The 20,000-nt window shown below is 33.6% G+C and overlaps 3 protein-coding genes across 3 annotated transcripts in view; 2 read left to right on the top strand and 1 right to left on the bottom strand.

Moving 5' to 3' along the window:
• The first annotated feature begins 12,183 nt into the window (after positions 1–12,183).
• LOC137646294 (uncharacterized) lies at positions 12,184–12,573 on the top strand. The gene has a single exon (XM_068379408.1). It carries the CDS (start codon positions 12,184–12,186, stop codon positions 12,571–12,573), a length of 390 nt encoding a protein of 129 aa, XP_068235509.1.
• Positions 12,574–14,121: 1,548 nt separating this feature from the next.
• LOC137646734 (proton-coupled amino acid transporter-like protein pathetic) overlaps positions 14,122–20,000 on the top strand; it is a 157,931-nt gene continuing 152,052 nt past the window's right edge. The window contains exon 1 of the mRNA XM_068379846.1: positions 14,122–14,381. The gene's annotated coding sequence lies outside the window, so the exon portion shown is untranslated. The remainder of the gene's footprint in view (positions 14,382–20,000) is intronic.
• LOC137646714 (uncharacterized) overlaps positions 19,848–20,000 on the bottom strand; it is a 26,874-nt gene continuing 26,721 nt past the window's right edge. Inside the window, exon 9 of the mRNA XM_068379825.1 lies at positions 19,848–20,000. This exon is cut by the window's right edge and continues 845 nt beyond it. The gene's annotated coding sequence lies outside the window, so the exon portion shown is untranslated.

Genomic DNA, 20,000 nt, shown 5'->3' on the forward strand with positions numbered 1-20,000 from the left:
ACTCCATGTATGCATGAATGGATACGAAAGATTTCATAAGAATCCTTTCAGGTGTTTTACTTCATGGAATATGCATGTACGAATGTTTGTGCGCATGTATAGATAAATACATGCATGTATGTAGAAGGAAACATGTATAAATCATAAGAATTTTTTAGCGATTTCCTCATGTTCAAAATCCATCGCTGGAGGATGTGAAATAAATATACAACGAATATATAATCCCCTAATCATTAAATGTATATTTTCAATAGAAAAGGCAACGTTGATTCTTTGACCTTTATCGACCCTGAACAATACATCAGTAGATAATGATGAGTTCTTTTGAACGTGATTACTTCCTACTTCTCATAATCTTGACCTTCAGGTGACTTTTCAAATACTAAATCCATTCTAGAGTTGTTTGAATAGAATTGTTGAAACATGGCATTTATCACAATTACAAAATTAAGTCCCAATTCTATCATAGTTTTTCTATTTTGATTGAAATCAGGTGTATGCCTGGTTTTCAAACTCAAAGAGATGTTTTTGATGGGCACCATAGTGAGTATAGGAATGTGATATCTGGTGTTCTTCAGGGTAGTGTTCTTGGCCCATTACTTTTCATACTATATACACATGACATGTTGGCCCAGAATACAGGCTTGTTGCATATACAGATGATGTAAATCTCTTTGTATCAATTCCAAAGAGAGTTGCTGTATGTCTCTTCCAGATGACACTTTGCAATCCCCTTCAGAGGGTTGTTCAATAATACTCTGAGGTTTCTTTAAACTGCCGCTCTTTCTAAAATCTTTAAACTCCAGCAATGTTCCTACATACATACATATACCAAGGCACTTTCCCCAATTTTGGGGGGTAGCCGACATCAACAAATGAAACAAAAACAAAAAGGGGACTTCTACTCTCTACGTTCCTCCCAGCCTGACAAGGAACTCAACCGAGTTCAGCTGGTACTGCAAGGGTGCCACAGCCCATCCTCCCCCGTTATCCACCACAGATGAAGCTTCTTAATGCTGAATCCCCTACCGCTGCTACCTCCGCGGTCATCTAAGGCACCGAAGGAAGCAGCAGGGCCTACCGGAACTGCGTCACAATCGCTCACCATTCATTCCTATTTCTAGCACGCTCTCTTGCCTTTCTCACATCTATCCTCCTATCACCCAGAGTTTTCTTCATTCCATCCATCCACCCAAACCTTGGCCTTCCTCTTGTACTTCTCCCATCAACTCTTGCATTCATCACCTTCTTTACCAGACAGCCATTTTCCATTCTCTCAACATGGCCAAACCATCTCAACACATTCATATCTACTCTAGCTGCTAACTCATTTCTTACACCTGTTCTCACCCTCACTACTTCGTTCCTAACCCTATCTACTCGAGATACACCAGCCATACTCCTTAGACACTTCATCTCAAACACATTGAATTTCTGTCTCTCCATCACTTTCATTCCCCACAACTCCGAGCCATGCATCACAGTTGGTACAATCACTTTCTCATATAGAACTCTCTTTACATTCATGCCCAACCCTCTATTTTTTACTACTCCCTTAACTGCCCCCAGCAATTTGTAACCTTCATTCACTCTCTGACGTACATCTGCTTCCACTCCACCATTTGCTGCAACAACAGACCCCAAGTACTTAGACTGATCCACCTCCTCAAGTAACTCTCCATTCAACATGACATTCAACCTCGCACCACCTTTCCTTCTCGTACATCTCATAACCTTACTCTTACCCACATTTGCTCTCAACTTCCTTCCCTCACACACCCTTCAAAATTCTGCCAATAATCGGCCAAGCTTCTCTTCTGTGTCTGCAACCAGTACAATATCATAATGTCCCTAAACGTTCCAATTAATTAATTAATTAATTATCAACAAAAATTAGATAGATTCAGAAAATATTTGAAATGCATAGCTATAAGTATATATCATATATATATGTATGTATACATATATATATATATATATATATATATATATATATATATATATACATGTATATATATATTTATATATAAATATATATATACACACACACACACACACACACACACATATATATATATATATATATATATATATATATATATATATATATACACACACACACACATATATATATATATATATATATATATATATATATACATATACATTATTATCATTACGACTGGTGAACTTCATAGACTCCCGAACTCCAAAACTCACCTGTTTATATTTCATAAGTCTGTTTCACTGGAAAAATAATACCTGAGCTCTGAGAAAATTACTCAACTCCCAGACGGCAATATATATGAACACTGAATATCCCAAGGTCTTGTACGTAACACTCAAAACAAAAGTGGGTGATTACTTCATATGAACTATTTAAAAATAATCTCTTACATCGGTTATTAGTCAAGGATTACGAGCAAAGCACTGATAGAAAATATTGCTGATCGAAATAATATATACTACACAAATTAATATATTCTATAAAAAGTTGAAAATAATACAGACGAATTAACACGAAAATTAAATCCCTCAAAATATCAAATCTGAACAAAACCTTAGACTAAAGGCTTAAATACACGTTAAAAAAAATCGTAAAAATTTGATCGTGTGTAGGACGTTTTAATGTCAAAACGTCCTACACACGCTCAAATTTTGCATCCAAATTTTTATACCAGAATTTTGATGCAAAATTTTGAAGATTTTTTTGAACGTGTATGGGCCCTTAAGACAAAAAAAGTTACTCTATGAATATTATACAGTCGCTTGTTTCACTTGAATTAATTTATGAAAATATTTGTTTTTTATAATTAGTGAAAATAGTTTACACTTCAACATCTAATGATTAAACACCAAATGAAATTTACATATATGTAACTGTTACACTTACGTCGTTTGGTTCACACGAGGTTACCGAAAAGTTAATCAAAATAATCACACTTCACTGTTTAACCTATATCTCCCAGGGCCAGTTACAAAATTTATATTAATGTACTTACATCAACACACTACAAATGAATTAACATGGAAAAAAAATTCACAAACGTTTGAACAACTCTCACTTAAAGGGAGGGAGGGAAGGCAAATTTTGGCTCTTTCAAAGAGATAGGCTGGGTCTCTTCTGCTGCTTATGCATTCCTAGGATATATATATATATATATATATATATATATATATATATATATATATATATATATATATATATATATATATATATATAATTATTCTAGATCCCTCCAGGACTTGCTCTGGAAGATTGAGGGCAGGATTACATCGCCAACTGGTCAAGTAGTAGACGAGTTCCAATGTACATGGTGAAGCAACTCTCCCTCAACTATCTCGCCCATCTTCTCATGAAACAATAAAAAAAAAAAAGTAAACTTAGTCTAGAATGCCAAGGCTAATTCCTTTTTAGAATATTTAAAATTTGTCTCATTAAGCTCTGGCCTGGGTATAATTACCGAGTAAAGATTTCCTGGTAAAAGACTCAGACAGAAAAAATAAAAGAAATCATCAAGGTAAAACAACCAACATCAAAGGGAAAAGCGAAAAAAGCTACAGGAAACAAGAGAGAGAGAGAGAGAGAGAGAGAGAGAGAGAGAGAGAGAGAGAGAGAGAGAGAGAGATAACTGAAATAAAAAAGATAGGAACATGTCTTATGATAAATAGTAACATTTAAAAGATGTAAGTGAGAAACAGAAGAAGGGATATTTGAATTAGAAATCAAAGATTAAGATAGAATATTGACTACTTTCCCAGGAGAACTAATGTCAACAACCAGTGTAAAAAAAATGAAGTTTGCAGCAACATAAGCGACGGATCTAGGGCCCCGGTTCAAGCCCCGGTTGACCTCCGTAATCATGCCACCACTGGCAAAGATCCCGGATAATCGCACGCCCGTATGGTCCTATACAGACAAGGTCTCGTTCTTGTCTAATTGCTCGTAATCATGCTTAAAGCCACCAGCGGTTTCGTAAGCTTTTCGTTGAGTTATTTAGTCGTTTGATGGAAGGCTGAAATAATAACATTGGGTAAGATGTTCCTTCAAAGTGAGGGAAGTCTTCATGTCAATTACTGATAACCATCAGACCAATATGTATTTCATATTCGTCTGCTTCGTCTAATGATCTACAGGAATTATAAAACAAATTAATGCGTAAGAGAAAATAGAATTCCTTCTATGTTTGAAGAAAGAATTTAGTATTTCCGATGATTTTATCAATGTTTTTTTTTTTTTTTTTTTTTTTTTTTTTTTTTTTTTTTTTTTTTTTTTTAGAAATTCATTATATATTCTGGCTCACCATTAAGTAGTTTTATCTAAAAGAGGATAGCTGCAGAAAAAGGCGAAACAAGTCATGCTGCATTACTCCGTTAACTGTTGAATCATGTTGTCATCTCAGTAAGATAAGACAGACTGCTGGCCGGAGGTAGTAACCATTGTAGCTTTGACATTACTTGCCTAGGGAAATACAAGGGGGTTAGGATTCTAGAGCACCTTTACGTTAGGCTGAGGTAATGTCTTCTAAATGGCGAAAAAGCCTCTCCCTCTTGAGGGCAAGAAAAAAAATAATTCATTCTGTTATTATTATTATTATTATTATTATTATTATTATTATTATTATTGCTAAACTACAACCCTTATTGGAAAAGCAGGATGCTATAAGCCCAAGAGCTCCAACAGGGAAAATAGCCCAGTGAGAAAAGGAAGTAAGGAAACTGATAGAATAGTACGCCTGAGTGTACCCTCAGGCAAGAGAATTCTAATCCAAGACAGTGAAAGACCATGGTACAAAGGCTATGGTACTACCCAAGACTACAAAACGATTGTGTGATTTTTGGAGTGTTCTTCTCCTATAAGAACTTCTTACCATATCTAAAGAGTCTCTTATACCCTACTAAGAGGAAAGTGGCCACTGAACAATTGCAGAGCCGTAGTTAACCTAGTGAAGAAGAATTTTTCGGTTTTCTTAGTGTTGTCAGGGGTACGTGGAAAGAGGCGAATGTGTAGAGAATAGGCCAGACTATTCAATGTACTTGTAGGTAAAGGAAAAATTAGTCGTAACGAGAGAGGGATTCAGTGTAGTACTATCTGACCAGTCAGAGAACCCAATAACTTTCAAGCAGTAATATCTCGATTGCCTTGGCCAACCTACTATCTGCATGGGACAGCTACCCTAGTGGAAGTGTCACAACCTTGACACTGATGCCTCAGGAAATGCCAAGGGTTTAATTTACAGATATATTGTACCTTAAGGTAGAGGGTCATTTAAGTAGGGCTGTGGATCCTCAGAGGGGAAGAAACACTCACTTACATTGCCGTAAAACATGTCTCAAAATGAAAATTTGGTCAGTACAACTTCTATCTTTTCGAAATCCTACTTTGTCGTCTCTCAGCTTTTCATCAATCTTTTTCTCTAGTCTCCTTAAAATGAGCATGCTATATATTTACATGACAACCGACGTAAGCGTGATGCCTCTGTAATTATTGCAATCAGTCAGGTCTCCTTTTTTTTTTTTTTTTTTTTTTTTGCAATTTTCACCAACAGTCCTAGCTCCCATTCATCAGGTTTTGCCTCTTCATGCCACATTCTACGTGTGTGTGTATACACACACACACACACACATATATATATATATATATATATATATATATATATATATATATATATATATATACATATATATACATATATATATATATATATATATACATATATATAAATATATATATACTTATATATTCTTGCAAAACTGGTCTAGCATAGAGTAAATACAAAGATTTATTCATAATTTTATTTATATTTCATATATTGTTTTCATTTATGCATTGAAGAGATGATACCCAGCCCGTAAAATGAGCTCTTCTCATGTAAATATAAGTATTTTATGTAAATTACGTAAGACTTTTGTCGTGAATTTTATTGCATTCTTTATTTAGGTTAGTATATGTGAATTTACGTAAATTTTAAGAATTAACTTTTTATTTCACGTATCTTTGCTATGAAGTCTTATGTAGTCTATTTGAAAGTGTTGTAGGATTCTTGCGAGATATAAACAAGGGCTTAGGTAATGTTCTTTTATATTTCATGATGTATTGCATCTTGTTTGAGAGAGAATATTCAGAAAATGTGCTTTGGAAGATTCTCTACCATGTGCTTTAGAAACGAACGTCGCGAAAGCCTGGTGAGAGGAGGTTATTTTTTTTTTTATTTCGGGAACAAAGGGTGGGCGGAGCTAGCGGCCTGTGAGAGCCGTCTGGAATGGCGTGAGTAGCATTTAGGAGAGTAATATTTGGCAACTTTAGCGCTGGGCACAGTCCCCACGCTACCAGACCTCGATCTTGGAACCTTCTGGAAACAATTAGATTTCCTATAAAGGTGACCCAAGGTTGGGTTAGAGTCAGATAGAGATCGAGATAAAGAAACACAGTCTGAAGAAAGACTCTTCCCCTCTCCCTCTCTCATTCCCTTAAAGTGTTCAGTGCGTTAGTGTGTCCTCTCCTAAGAGACCCTGTGCAGCAAAGCAAATCATGTGTCGAAGAAATACGCAAGACTAAAAGATGATTTTGAATTCATGTATTAGGGTGAGTGTTAACATTGTATAACGTTTATGTAAATGTCCCTGTGGGAAGTATAGATTTTGTCACGTGATCTAGTTGTCTATTATTCATTAAGTGCCAAAAGTGAACATTGTATTATTAAGAATTATTTCAAGCTTTTGTATAATTTTCCACTGCATTATTTCTTTTCTTAGACTAAGGTTTATACAGATATAATAGTTCAAGTCAAGTTCTTAAATAATTTTCAGATCGTAACATTTTTGTCTCAATCTAAGTTTTGTTCAGATAATTTTTTTTCCTGTGAATAATGTTATAATTGTGTAAATTCTTTCAAAGTGTGGCAATTTATATAGAATATATTTATTTTTGAAAATAATTTATTCCAATCATCAGTATTTGGAACCAGATTCCGCTCGATTCCTGCTAAGAACCACAGTAAGTTAAATACGTTTTAATAATACTTAGGAATAATTACACAGTTTAGTTTGAGTGTACTTAAGAGACCTTTGCATATTCAGTGTTTTATATATTGCTGTCTGGGAGTTATTTAACGGTCTCATAATTCGTGTATTAATGTTTTAAAGTGTAACAATGTTAATGTAAAAGCAAACAAGTTAGTTTGGAATTCGAGAGGTTGATTAACTTGCCAGTCGTAGTATATACAGTATGATATTATATGTTTGGTTCCCAGTCACGAGTCATAGTATAGTATGATTTTTAGTGCCCAGACCAATAGCTAGCTAATACCAATTCCCTAATATCGCAAAAGGGTCTGCCCCTCTCTTTTGTTCTTCTCCTGTACTTCTCTTTTTCCCTATTTCCTTAATCTTTTCCTTCCCGAGTACCTGCCTTTGAGCTATGTTCCCCACTTCCCTATTATCATTATTGCTTATTGCTTGCCCAGACCAAGGGAGCCATATCGAATATATATATATATATATATATATATATATATATATATATATATATATATATATATATATATATATATATATATGTATGTATGTATGTACATATATACACACATACACACGTAAAGTGTGTATTGCACATTCTTATCCACTACGTACCTTCGATAATGTGACGAATCTTTCCAGAATATAGCAACGTGATTAGCATTATAACTGAAGTCGTATATATATTCTTTCACAAATAGTATGAAATTGCCGCTTTTATTAAATACATTTCAATAGGCTATTGATTAAAAGAAACCGTCAATTCACTTCCAGAATTCTATACCAAGGTGTACAGATTTATACCCTGAACAATAAAGAACCAGCATAACCTCAGGGTAGAACAGGAACATCGTAAAACCTTCCTAGCAAACGTGCATGAATAGTTTAATCCAAAAAGAGATATGAAGGAAATTTGTCATAATTCTTTTTATCCAGTCTATAAAACCTAATGGGTATCATCCATAAATTATGTTTATTTGTGGAACACTACTAAACCAATTGACTCCATTTGTATTAGGGATGTTGCTCTTCATAAGGATATTTTACTTGGAAAGCTAAAGACATTGGTGACTTTGTTATGCTAGATTGTTGCCCTTTTAGGACAACAAAAATGATGAATGAAAATTTTAAATTAAAGATAGCAAAAGAAAAAATAACATTGTTATATAAGATATTTGACTAAATAAGCTAATATGTAAATGCATTTTCCTTTCCAATGGTTTTAGTTTTCATGGTGCTAGCAATTAAATGATAAATTCTAAAAAAAACTGTAATGCTTTGTTTAAACCAGAGAATTTACCTACTAATTAATTTTCCTGAAAGTTATTCTATAATCTAGCGCTGCAAATTCATCTCTTTTTGAGCTTCGGTTCTCTACCTGCTTAATGATTTGTCAGGCTAAATAACAGCAAATCACATTACAAATAACAAATAATCGTTTGAATTTACTTTATTGATTGCAATATCATAACATTTTCTCGATGCAAAGGTCAAAAGGAATAGTTTGTCCCCTTTGCCTTCTAGAAGGAAGACTGTCAAAAATCCATCGCCCCAAATTGGAAGCGAGAAAAACAGAAGCCATTGCCTTGAAACATTCTGATGATTTTTGAGAATAGTAAAGGTTTCGAAAGGAAATTCCACAAGATAAAATGACAGGGAAACAGGTCATGCATAGAAGTTGTCAATGATCATGATAACACTAAGTGCTCGGCAATAATGAGAAATTTTTACACATGGAGTTGGTGATCTTTATAGTTTTTTATGTTATATTTATACTTCTCATACATCAGTCAAGAAGAGGGTAATTTCTTTTGCTATAACCAATGCATGACTACAATCAGGTCTGATAAAGATCAGTTAAACAGTTAAACTTCTATATTTCAAACACCCATGCCACATTTTAGGGTGGAAAACTACATTAAGTATTCCTTAGTATCTTATATTCAACGAAAATAATTGTGGTCATATAAAATCTTTATCCTGTGTTTTTATTCCGGATTTTTTATTGCTATTATGAATATGTGTCATAAACAGCATCCTGAGGTTTTATAGGGCTACTAATATATTCAATACAATATCAGAATAGTAGCCCCTGCATTTGTAGCATTATTTTCACCATGAGTAATACAGTAAAAAATGAGGTAATGGGAGTTGAGCAGGTCCTCGAAAACGTCTTTTATAAGTTTTTATATATTTTGTAGAAAAGTACAGTCATGATGATGAAAATAATACTACAAATGCAGGTGCTACTCTTCTGATATTGTATTAAATACATTAGTAGTCCTATAAAACCTCAGGATGCTGTTTTTCACTCATATTCATAATAATAATCAAAAGTCGTGAATAAAATTACAGCCCATCATCGAAAGAGTGCCTAGTCCAATAGAGATCAGAACAAATGCTGAAGGAGCTTAAAATTATGAGCTATTAAAGGAATGCAGTATAATATTTTCCCATAAAGGGGACTGGGAAAGTACAACAGATCTTAGAACCAGAGATCTACTAGTCAGGAGTTAATGTTAGTTCATATAAATTACTTGCTGGGGGTAATCTCCGAGAAAATAATATGTATGTTGAATAACCTGCAGTTTCCATTAACCCGTTATGTTTGCTGATTTCAGAATATTCTGCAGTTCATACATCATTTGCCAGAAGACTAAGAGTGCACTAAAGGATCATATTGTGACGGCGCCAAGTAAGGTTGTGAACTCAAAGGCAGGTTGGAAACGACTGAGTTATATTATTGTAGAACACTCTCCTTATATACAAAACCTCAAGGCAACAGGACATAACAAGTTCACAAGACAGACAATATTACAGAGGAAAAACCAGACATGAATTTTCATGTTCGTTTTAGTGCGAGGGAAGAGCGAAGATACAAGCATAATATATACAAAAGGAATTATGTACAATTGTGTGAAACACGGTTGGTACAATATCATACAATAACCACTAGAAAACTTCAATTGATGAAGGAGCCATCCTAGAGAGTAACAGTTGTTCTGAACCCCAGTGTTACATAGAGACAACAGGTATATACTGACCATTAAGTACTTTACTACAAGGGATACAGAAACAGTAGTGTTACCAAGATAGAAACCAAACTAGAAGCAGAACATAGCTTGAAGTTCTCGGTGGGGTGCGATTCAGAAACCAAGGTACTTAGTTTAATTCTGAAATAATGAATCTAGTGCAGTGATTCCCAACCTTTTTCCTGTCATTTCCCCCTGCACCCAGTGCAACCCTCCAGATTTCCCCCTTCATGTGTATGAGGGAAAGAGTAGTTGAAACACACTCTGATGACTTACTAATTTATTTTTCATTAAACAAATATACTGATAAACAAATAGTTACAGAGTAAAATGTATAGAGAGCGGTTAGTAATAACCGCATAGCCATAGAGCTATGTTAGTTGTTACTAACCGCTCTCTATCCATTTTACTCTGTAACTATTTGTTTATCAGTATATGGAGAGCGGCTAGTAGCAAAATAAAAGGACTTTTGTTTATTCTTCTACTTCAAAATTGAATTAGTGAGAAGGTTGAGGCTGCTTCTTGTGCACCAGTGTATCAATATTAGGGCTAGCTTTGTCACCTGATGTTTTTTTTTTAGTTAGTGGGTAGTGTAATTATTCCTGACAGCTCAAGATATAAAAGACTAAGGAAAAAACAATGGTGTACCGATGTTCATGTTAAAAGTTAAGTTATGTACCAAGAGAGGCCAAAGAATTACTGTCTATAGGTAGTAGGTTAGTCAGGGCACCAGTCACCCGTTGAGATACTAGCGCTAGAGTTATTGGGTCCCTGGACTGACCAGACAGTACTAAATTCGATCCCTCTCTCTGGTTACGGCTCATTTTTCATTTGCCTACACATCTACCAAATATTCTGTTCTATTCTTTCTACATTTTCCTCTGTCCTCATGCAATTGCTCAGTGGCTACTCTCCTCTTGGTAAGGGTAGACCATAGAAGAGACTCTTTAGGTATGGTAAGAAGCTTTCTAGACATGGTTAATGCCATAGCCTCTGTACTATGATCTTCCACTAGTTCTCTTGCTTGAGGGTACACTCGTGCACTCTATTCTATCTTATTTCAATTCCACCTGTTTTTTGAAGTTTTTATAGTTTACATATAGGGTTGTAGTTTACCTTATAATAATAATAATAATAATAATAATAATAATAATTGTCGCTTAGTAAGTGATCTTACTTAAAATGGCAAAATTTTGCCAACGAAATTCACTCGAAATAGCATTTACCTGATGTCCGGTGTAGTTTATACAAGCCCTGCCCCCTCGCCCGTCATCCGTGGCCAGGCTCCGCCCCTTTACGTTATACCAGTTGCAACTGTATAAACAATCTTTTAAAAACACGCTTGCAGTAGTTTGAACGAATCCTACTTTATAAACAATTAATGTAAATATGTCTGATATGTATATGCTATTGAGTTTTCTCCCTTATTAGGGTACGCTGTACAAAATTAACATGGTGCAATAAGTTTAGTGGAATGGTAACACTGTAAATCCCGCCAATTTTCGTCCATAATTCCACATTAGAAAGTCGAGAAAATTAATTGGAATGCATACCATTTTTACGTCAAATTTGGCTAAGACATGTGTATATATACTTGTATGATGTATAATTATTTTGTGAATACTAATAAAACCAGATACTTTATTAGCATTACGTTTAAAATATATTCATTGATTACAACACCGGTTTTTATTACCAATACATGGACAGCATTCGTATCAGCGGCCGAAACTTTCCTGGTCAGTTCGATTGTATTTATAATTGCTTAGGCATTCCTTCCTGTCGTAAATCACATACTGTGGCAGTATGACCTCCCATCCACTATAAATACCACCACACACTCACAAAAAAAAAAAAAAAGTTTGGTTAAGTTCACCTTTAGCGAGGGGCGTTATATAACTTTAGCTATGCACAGAAAACTTCGGGAACTGATAGGAAACCGAGGTTTAGAGTAGGCCCAGATACACTGTCAATCATGATTGTGCAATCTAAGTGTTTGTGCTGGCATATCCTATAGTGAGTAAGTGTGATTGACAGTTTGCGCAGATGATTGAGTAGTGTTTGCCCAATCATAGTAGTTGCACAGTTAGGACTGATAGTCTGTAGCCAACAGCTCAGTTTTTTCTTTAGTACCATGGCGAGTGCACAAGACTCTCAAAATTTTTGGAGGGAGTTTATTCATCTCTACAGAGATTTTCCTGCTTTGTGGAAAATTAAAAGCGATGATTATAAGAACAGAGTTTTGAAAAGTGAATGCTATGCCAAATTAATAGAAAAAATGCGAGAAATAGACCCTAGTGCCAGACGATCCACAGTGACCAAGAAATTAAATTCTTTACGTTCGAACTATCAAAGGGAACTGAAAAAGGTACTCAACAGTATGAAGTCAGGTGCTGGTGTAGATGATATATACACGCCTTCATTGTGGTATTTCGATGACCTTTCATTCCTTCGTGACCAGGAGGTCCAGCAACCTGGAGTGTCAAGTATGGATGATGAGGATGGTGACAAGTGGAATGAATAGATAACATTGTAAGTATTAACCCATTTATTTACATTAATAATAACATATATCAATTATTCACCCATTCATTTCCATTAATATTAACATAAACAAGTTATATATATATATATATATATATATATATATATATATATATATATATATATATATATAGGCCTATATATATATATATATATATATATATATATATATATATATATATATATATATATATATATATAGGCCTATATATATATATATATATATATATATATATATATATATATAGGCCTATATATATATATATATATATATAGGCCTATATATATATATATATATATATATATATATATATATATATATATATATATATATATATATATATATATATATATATATATATATATAATCGTTACCTTTTCAACAATTATCTAAAGCAGTTCATGAGATAAACATGAACCATCAAAAAAAGTTAATGTATATCTTGCTATATAGAAGTTTGCATCCCCATAAAGCCTTCCCCCCAAAAAACAAAGATTTCCATACAGTTCCCCAAGTTTGCAATACACAGGTAAAGACAAGAGAGTAATTAAACTGATTGTTTATAAGTAAATTTTAACCCACCCCCCCAAAAAAAAGAGAAACATCGAAACTTATAAAAAAAATTTTCAACCTTGTATTCATAAATATCACCATACCAACTGATACAGCATGGATTGGTTCAGGGAAATTAATTTGAACTAAGGTTGTTAAACTAACGTAACCCTGTGGAGAGTTTTTTATAGTTTTTTTTTACGGTATTATTGTTTTCATTTTGATTTTAAGATTTTTTTTTTTTTTTTTTTAGGGGAAAGTTTTATGTAGAGTTAATGCTTGCTGTCTTTTCACAGTTGCAATGTGCTATGGAGAGTTTTTTATACAGTTTTTTTTACAGTATTATTGTTTTCATTTTGATTTTAAGATTTTTTTTTCTCTTTTTTTTAGGGGAAAGTTTTATGTAGAGTTAATGCTTGCTGTTTTTTCACAGTTGCAATGTGCTATGGAGAGATTTTTATACAGTTTTTTTTACAGTATTATTGTTTTCAATTTGATTTTGAGATTTTTTTTTTTTTAGGGGAAAGTTTTATGTAGAGTTAATGCTTGCTGTCTTTTCACAGTTGCAATGTGCTATGGAGAGATTTTTATACAGTTTTTTTTACAGTATTATTGTTTTCAATTTGATTTTGAGATTTTTTTTTTTTTTTTTAGGGGAAAGTTGAGTTAATGCTTGCTGTCTTTTCACAGTTGCAATGTGCTATGGAGAGATTTTTATAAAGTTTTTTTTACAGTATTATTGTTTTCAATTTGATTTTGAGATTTTTTTTTTTTTTTTTTAGGGGAAAGTTGAGTTAATGCTTGCTGTCTTTTCACAGTTGCAATGTGCTATGGAGAGATTTTTATTCGGTTTCTTTACAGTATTGTTTTCATTTTGATTTTAAGAATTTTTTTTTTTTTTTCTTTTTTTTTTTTTCAGGGGAAAGTTTTATGTAGAGTTAATGCTTGCTGTTTTTTCACAGTTGCAATGTGCTTATGGATGTTGAGATCAAGATTGTGCACTCAAGATCTCCTGAAATCGAGTTGATCATGAGATTCAACCCCTAAAGGAAAGGTTACAGATTAGTTCTACACAGTCAGCAATGAGACAATAAAATTGAAAAAAAAAAGGGACTTTCCATGCTTCATGATGATCAGGGGGAATCAAAACCATCCCCTTGACACGGCTGATGTTCTGAATGAACTGAGACTTTCTCCATGCACCAGAGAGATGTTCAACAACTACTTCAGACAAGGTATATAAAATGTTATTTTCATTTGCATGAATCATCAAACTTTAAAGATGTCATAACAATTGAATTTTGCATTATGCTCTAGGTACTGTGTTCTTTCCAGATAAAAATGATGACTGATTTTTGGGAAGAGCACTAAACAAGTAACTGATACATACATCACTGTTTTTGATTTATAAATATGTAAGAAAACTATAAAAGGCAGAGCTTTCATATGGAGCCTAAGAGTAGATTAAGAACATTTTCTGATAGTCTACATAAATGTGTATATATATATATATATATATATATATATATATATATATATATATATATATATATATGTATATATACATATATATTTTTATTATACAGTATATATACATATATATTTATATATATATACAGTATATATTTATATTTATATATATATATATATATATATATATATATATATATTATATATATATATATATATATATATAGATATATATATATATGTGTGTGTGTGTATGTATATATATATATATATATATATATATATATATATATATATATATATATATATATATATACTACATTGGATCCTTCTCTCTGGATACGATTTATTTTCCCTTTGCCTATACACACACACACACACACACACACACACACACACACACACACACACACACCGAATAGTATGGCTTATTCTTTACATATTTTCCTCTGTCCTCATACACCTGACAACACTGAGATTACCAAACAATTCCTCTTCACCCAAGGGGTTAACTACTGCACTATAATTGTTCAGTGGCCACTTTCCTCTTGGCAAGGGTAGAATAGACTCCTGAGCTTTGGTAAGCTGCTCTTCTAGGAGTAGGACACTCCAAAATCTAACCATTGCTCTCTAGTCTTGGGTATTGCCATAGCCTCTGTCTTGAGTTTGAGTTCTCTTGCTTGAGGGTACTCTCGGGCACACTGTTCTATCTTATTTCCCTCCTCTTGTTTTGTTAAAGATTTTATAGCTTATATAGGAGATATTTCTTGTAATGTTACTCTTCTTAGGATATCTTAGTTTTCCTTGTTTTCTTTCCTCACTGGGCTATTTTCCTTGTTGGGGGAGCTTATAGCATCGTGTTGTTCCAACTAGGGTTGTTGCTTAGCAAATAATAATAATAATAATAATAATAATAATAATAATAATAATAATAATAATAATAATAATAATAATATAAACCATGAATTGCTCAAATCATATCCTCTATCTGTATAAGCTAATAGTATTGCAATACTTACACAACGATGAATATCTATAAAAATTGTAATACTTGTATAATAAACTATAAAAATTAGCTACATAAATACTTCCATAGAGCTACCAAATATAGTTTAGAGTACCAGGCAAAAGTTTTCTATTATATTTTCCTACGTCTCCAATGGGTTCAGCAGAGACTACTGTAAATGAGAACAAAACGATGAATATTCCAGACTCCGATTATTATATTCCTGAAACTGCGTTCAGCAGTTTGTCTACAATTTTCATTTTCTCATAAAAATCAAATGATAATATTTCTAATCAATATTTCGTTCTAAGACAACATTTTCATGATTACTACCGCCAGAGAGTTATGGGGTCCTTCTCTTTGGTTACGGTTCTTTCTCTTTGCCTACACATACGCCGAATAGTCTGGCCTATTCTTAACAGATTCTCCTCTGTCCTCACACACCTGACAACACTGAGGTTACTAAACAATTCTTCTTCGCTCAAGGGGTTAACTACTGCACTGTATTTGTTCTGTGGCTACTTTCCTCTTAGTAAGGGTAGAAGAGACTCTTTAGCTATGGTAAGCAGCTCTTCTAGGAGAAGGACACTCCAAAATCAAACCATTGTTCTCTAGTCTTGGGTAGTGCCATAGCCTCTGAACCATGGTCTTCCACTGTCTTGGGTTAGAGTTCTCTTGCTTGAGGGTACAATCAGGCACACTATTCTATTTAATTTCTCTTCCTCTTGTTTTGTTAAAGTTTTCATAGTTTATATAGGAAATATTTATTTTAATGTTACTCTTCTTAAAATATTTTATTTTTCCTTCTTTCCTTTCCTTACTGGGCTATTTTCCCTGTTGGGGCCCCTGGGCTTATAGCATTTTGCTTTTCCAGCTAGGGTTGTAGCTTAGCAAATAATAATAATAATAATGGGGTATATCATGAATGGGCTTCATAAACATTTCTGCAAAATTAGTTCAAGTCCAACTGTTACGACCCCTGGGAGGCGTAACTAAAGTTCTTTCAATGATTGTTGTCAGTAAAAATGTAACTCGGGGTTAGAGGTCAGCAGAAACAAAACACTCAATAAACTTTACAATATTTAATACTTAAACCTAACAAATATACAAGTCAACCTTGTCTGACATTGCAAATACCACCCCCCTCCGACATCAACACTCTCGTCATCACTCGGGAAAACAAAATATAATCATTAACACAATAGTTTAAAACAAGGTAATTGAGCGGGGAGTAGGCGAGAAACAATCAACAACACACCACTTTAAAGCTACTTTAAGCTATAGTGGAAACTACTTAAAACTAGAACAAGGTTGACGTAAATAACTCTGAAAATTTACTTTAAATAGAAAATTTACTTTACTCTAATACCAACCAGACAAGGACTTCCGGCCAAAACGCAAAGCGAAGGCCTCTAGTTGAGCATACTGTCAGAGTTTGAAAGAAAAGGATTCCGCGTAGTTTTAGTCTCATGCGTAACTCCAGTGTCTCTTGATGGAGTGGTTTTAGGATAGGATGATCAGAGAATTTAGTTTGTTTTATTGATATTATTGATGATATCTCACTTTAAACGCTAGATGCTGGAACAACTAAAAGTGTTTCTGAAAATGTCTCATTATGAGATGGAGATTTTACATTAGAATTTCAAGGTTACATAGCATAGAATCATTCTGTTGGACAGAGAGGGACAGAGTATCAATATACCCAAAGTTGATTTATTTATCATTTATTGATGATATGACGTTACAGTGCTATTTGAACGATTATTGTCGGCAAAATGTAGCGTCAAATATCATGAAATAAATTACGTGGGTATTACTGTCTATTGTTACAGTGGAACACTATATTTAGTCGTCATTGTTATCCTAATAAAAAGTTCCTCATTGATCACAAGTTTTCAACAATTAATTAACCTTTGATTGCTAGTTTGACTAATCACCAGTTGCTGAATTATACCAATGACAGGCGTGGATAAGCAGTGTTTCATCAAAATTCAGTGTAATTCTTTGAAACACTGGACGTTTATTGACACAATGAATCAAATCCCCATATTTCTATAACTATAATATTACCTTAAGTTTTTTTAACGTTAGAGTCAAAATTTCTTGGATTAATATACTGGAAGTAATCATCTATTCCCTTGTCTACAGTTCGACTGTCGCTAAGTCGAGGGATTTTGATGTTCTTGCAATGCTCAATGCTGCCAAGAAATCCTCTGATTATGGTCACACAGTCGTATGATTGGTCTTGACTTCAGTGCTGCTTTATATTATGTTAATGATGAGGTTCTCGTGTTTAAACTATAAATAGCACACGGGAATTGGTGGGTAATTAATTGGTACTATTATCTCATTTTTAACAATAGCTTGTGTGGCCTTATAATGCTCGGCTTAACTGCCAGCCTTTCCTCAAATATAATACTTGGTTTAAGTGTCAGATCTTTTGATACTTTCTTCAACTACTTAGCTTAAAGGATGACCTGTTTCAATTGCTTGGCTTTCAAAAAAGATTATTTGGCTCACATATGGTTTAAAGGTCTCTTTGATCCAGGCAGTATTTTGGCTAGTTCCAGGGGTCTAGGTATCTCCTCTTTTATTGGACTAGACACTATTCGTGTCTATTTTCACCCTTCGATATCGAAATTATCTGAAGTACCACAGATTTATTAACAGCAAACCACTGGATAGCTACATGTATTCTTCACTTAAGCAATGCATGTATGATTGTTATTACCATACATGTATGCACTGATACAGCAATCAGTTACATACGCACAGTACATTCTAGGTCGCGTTCTTGGTTCTTCTAGACAAGAGTTTATAATCCCCCACATTTTACCAGGGGTCCCATGAGTAGGTAAAGCTTACCTGACACTTGCGCGCATTTTTGCTAAGCACTGGTGTTTTTCCCGCACTGTTTACGACTTTAAACATTTCAAAGTTCTGGGCACGCATGGCACGCACTGGCACGCTAGTTCCAGCACTGTTCACGACATTTTCACGACTCGTTCACGCGAGTTCGCGCATCAATGCGTGTCAGTGCGTGCCACGAATGCGTGCAAGTGTCAGGTACCCTTAACTCCCACAAATCTCCATTAAAAAGGTTTAGAGATGACCCTCAAGCTAGCCACCTTCAGGCTTAGATGTACTGACAGGTAGTTCCTTTCCTCGATCTCATAATTTTCATTAGCTTTGATATTGATAATTTCTGCAGTTTAATTGCAAAGAAGAATCGATTGCTGGACTTGTTTAGTTGGCGAATGCCAAAAAAAGATGGGATAATGATATGACCCCTTTCGGAAACAATACAGTTTCTAGTTTTTTATTAACATTTTACAATAGGCCACAGATCTAAAGAGATGTGTTGGTAATGGTAAAATGTACAATAAAGTAGCATTAAACTAGTTGAGAAATAGCAATGCTATTCTCGCAATTAAATTTTTTTCTTTTTTATTAGTCATTATTCATTTATAGCAGAGATAAAGTCATAATGTTTGTAAGAATAATTAAAATTCAAACATTAAAATAAAAAAAATCATGAGATTAAACCTTTAAGAAGAGATTTTGAATTGAATGGATAATATAGTTGGAAATAATTCAAAATAAATGGATCAATAAAATCTATTGTATGTTCAAGGAAGTGAAATGGTCAGTTTGGAGAATCTTTATTTATAAAAGCAAATAAGAAAATACATTAGACTTTTACATTATAATTCTCATGATTGTACGTCATCAAAAAACACCAAATTTACTCCTCAAAAATGTTTTTTTTTTTTTTCTAGGCAATAAAGTACGTGAATTAAATCAAATATTTATAATATTCAATGTGAAAGGCACTAATGTATCTTTTGGGAAAACCTTTAAAAAATTACCAGAAAAAAAAGACAGTAATAATAGGGTTTTGTAAGAAATTTCAGCCAGTAATTAAATATAAAATGAAATAAAATCCCACCTAATCCTTTATGGCAGCTACAATGTACTATATATATTCCACTATGCATAAAAAATCACAAGAGAACGTGATGCTCAGATGCAGAAGAACCACAGGGAAAATGAAAATACGAAATATACGATTAAGTCCTGACTAGTTTCGTGATACTTCTTCAGAGGACTGGTGGATCCGAAGAAGTATCACGAAACTAGTCAGGACTTAATCGTATATTTCGTACTTTCATTGTCCCTGTGGTTCTTCTGCATACTCCACTATGTTCCCCTCCTAACCTTAACTGCTTCAAAAAAATAAAAAAAATTGAATACCCACCATCCAGTATAGATAATCTATGAAGTGACAATTTATCAACCAGCTTGTTATGCTGAACATTCCTTTTCTTCCTCGTAATTAAGAACTACTTGTTCGTGTAGCCTTAGTTCCTTCATTTTC

Source organism: Palaemon carinicauda, chromosome 1, assembly GCF_036898095.1.
Source record: "Palaemon carinicauda isolate YSFRI2023 chromosome 1, ASM3689809v2, whole genome shotgun sequence".
NCBI classification, from domain to species: Eukaryota; Metazoa; Arthropoda; class Malacostraca; order Decapoda; family Palaemonidae; genus Palaemon; species Palaemon carinicauda.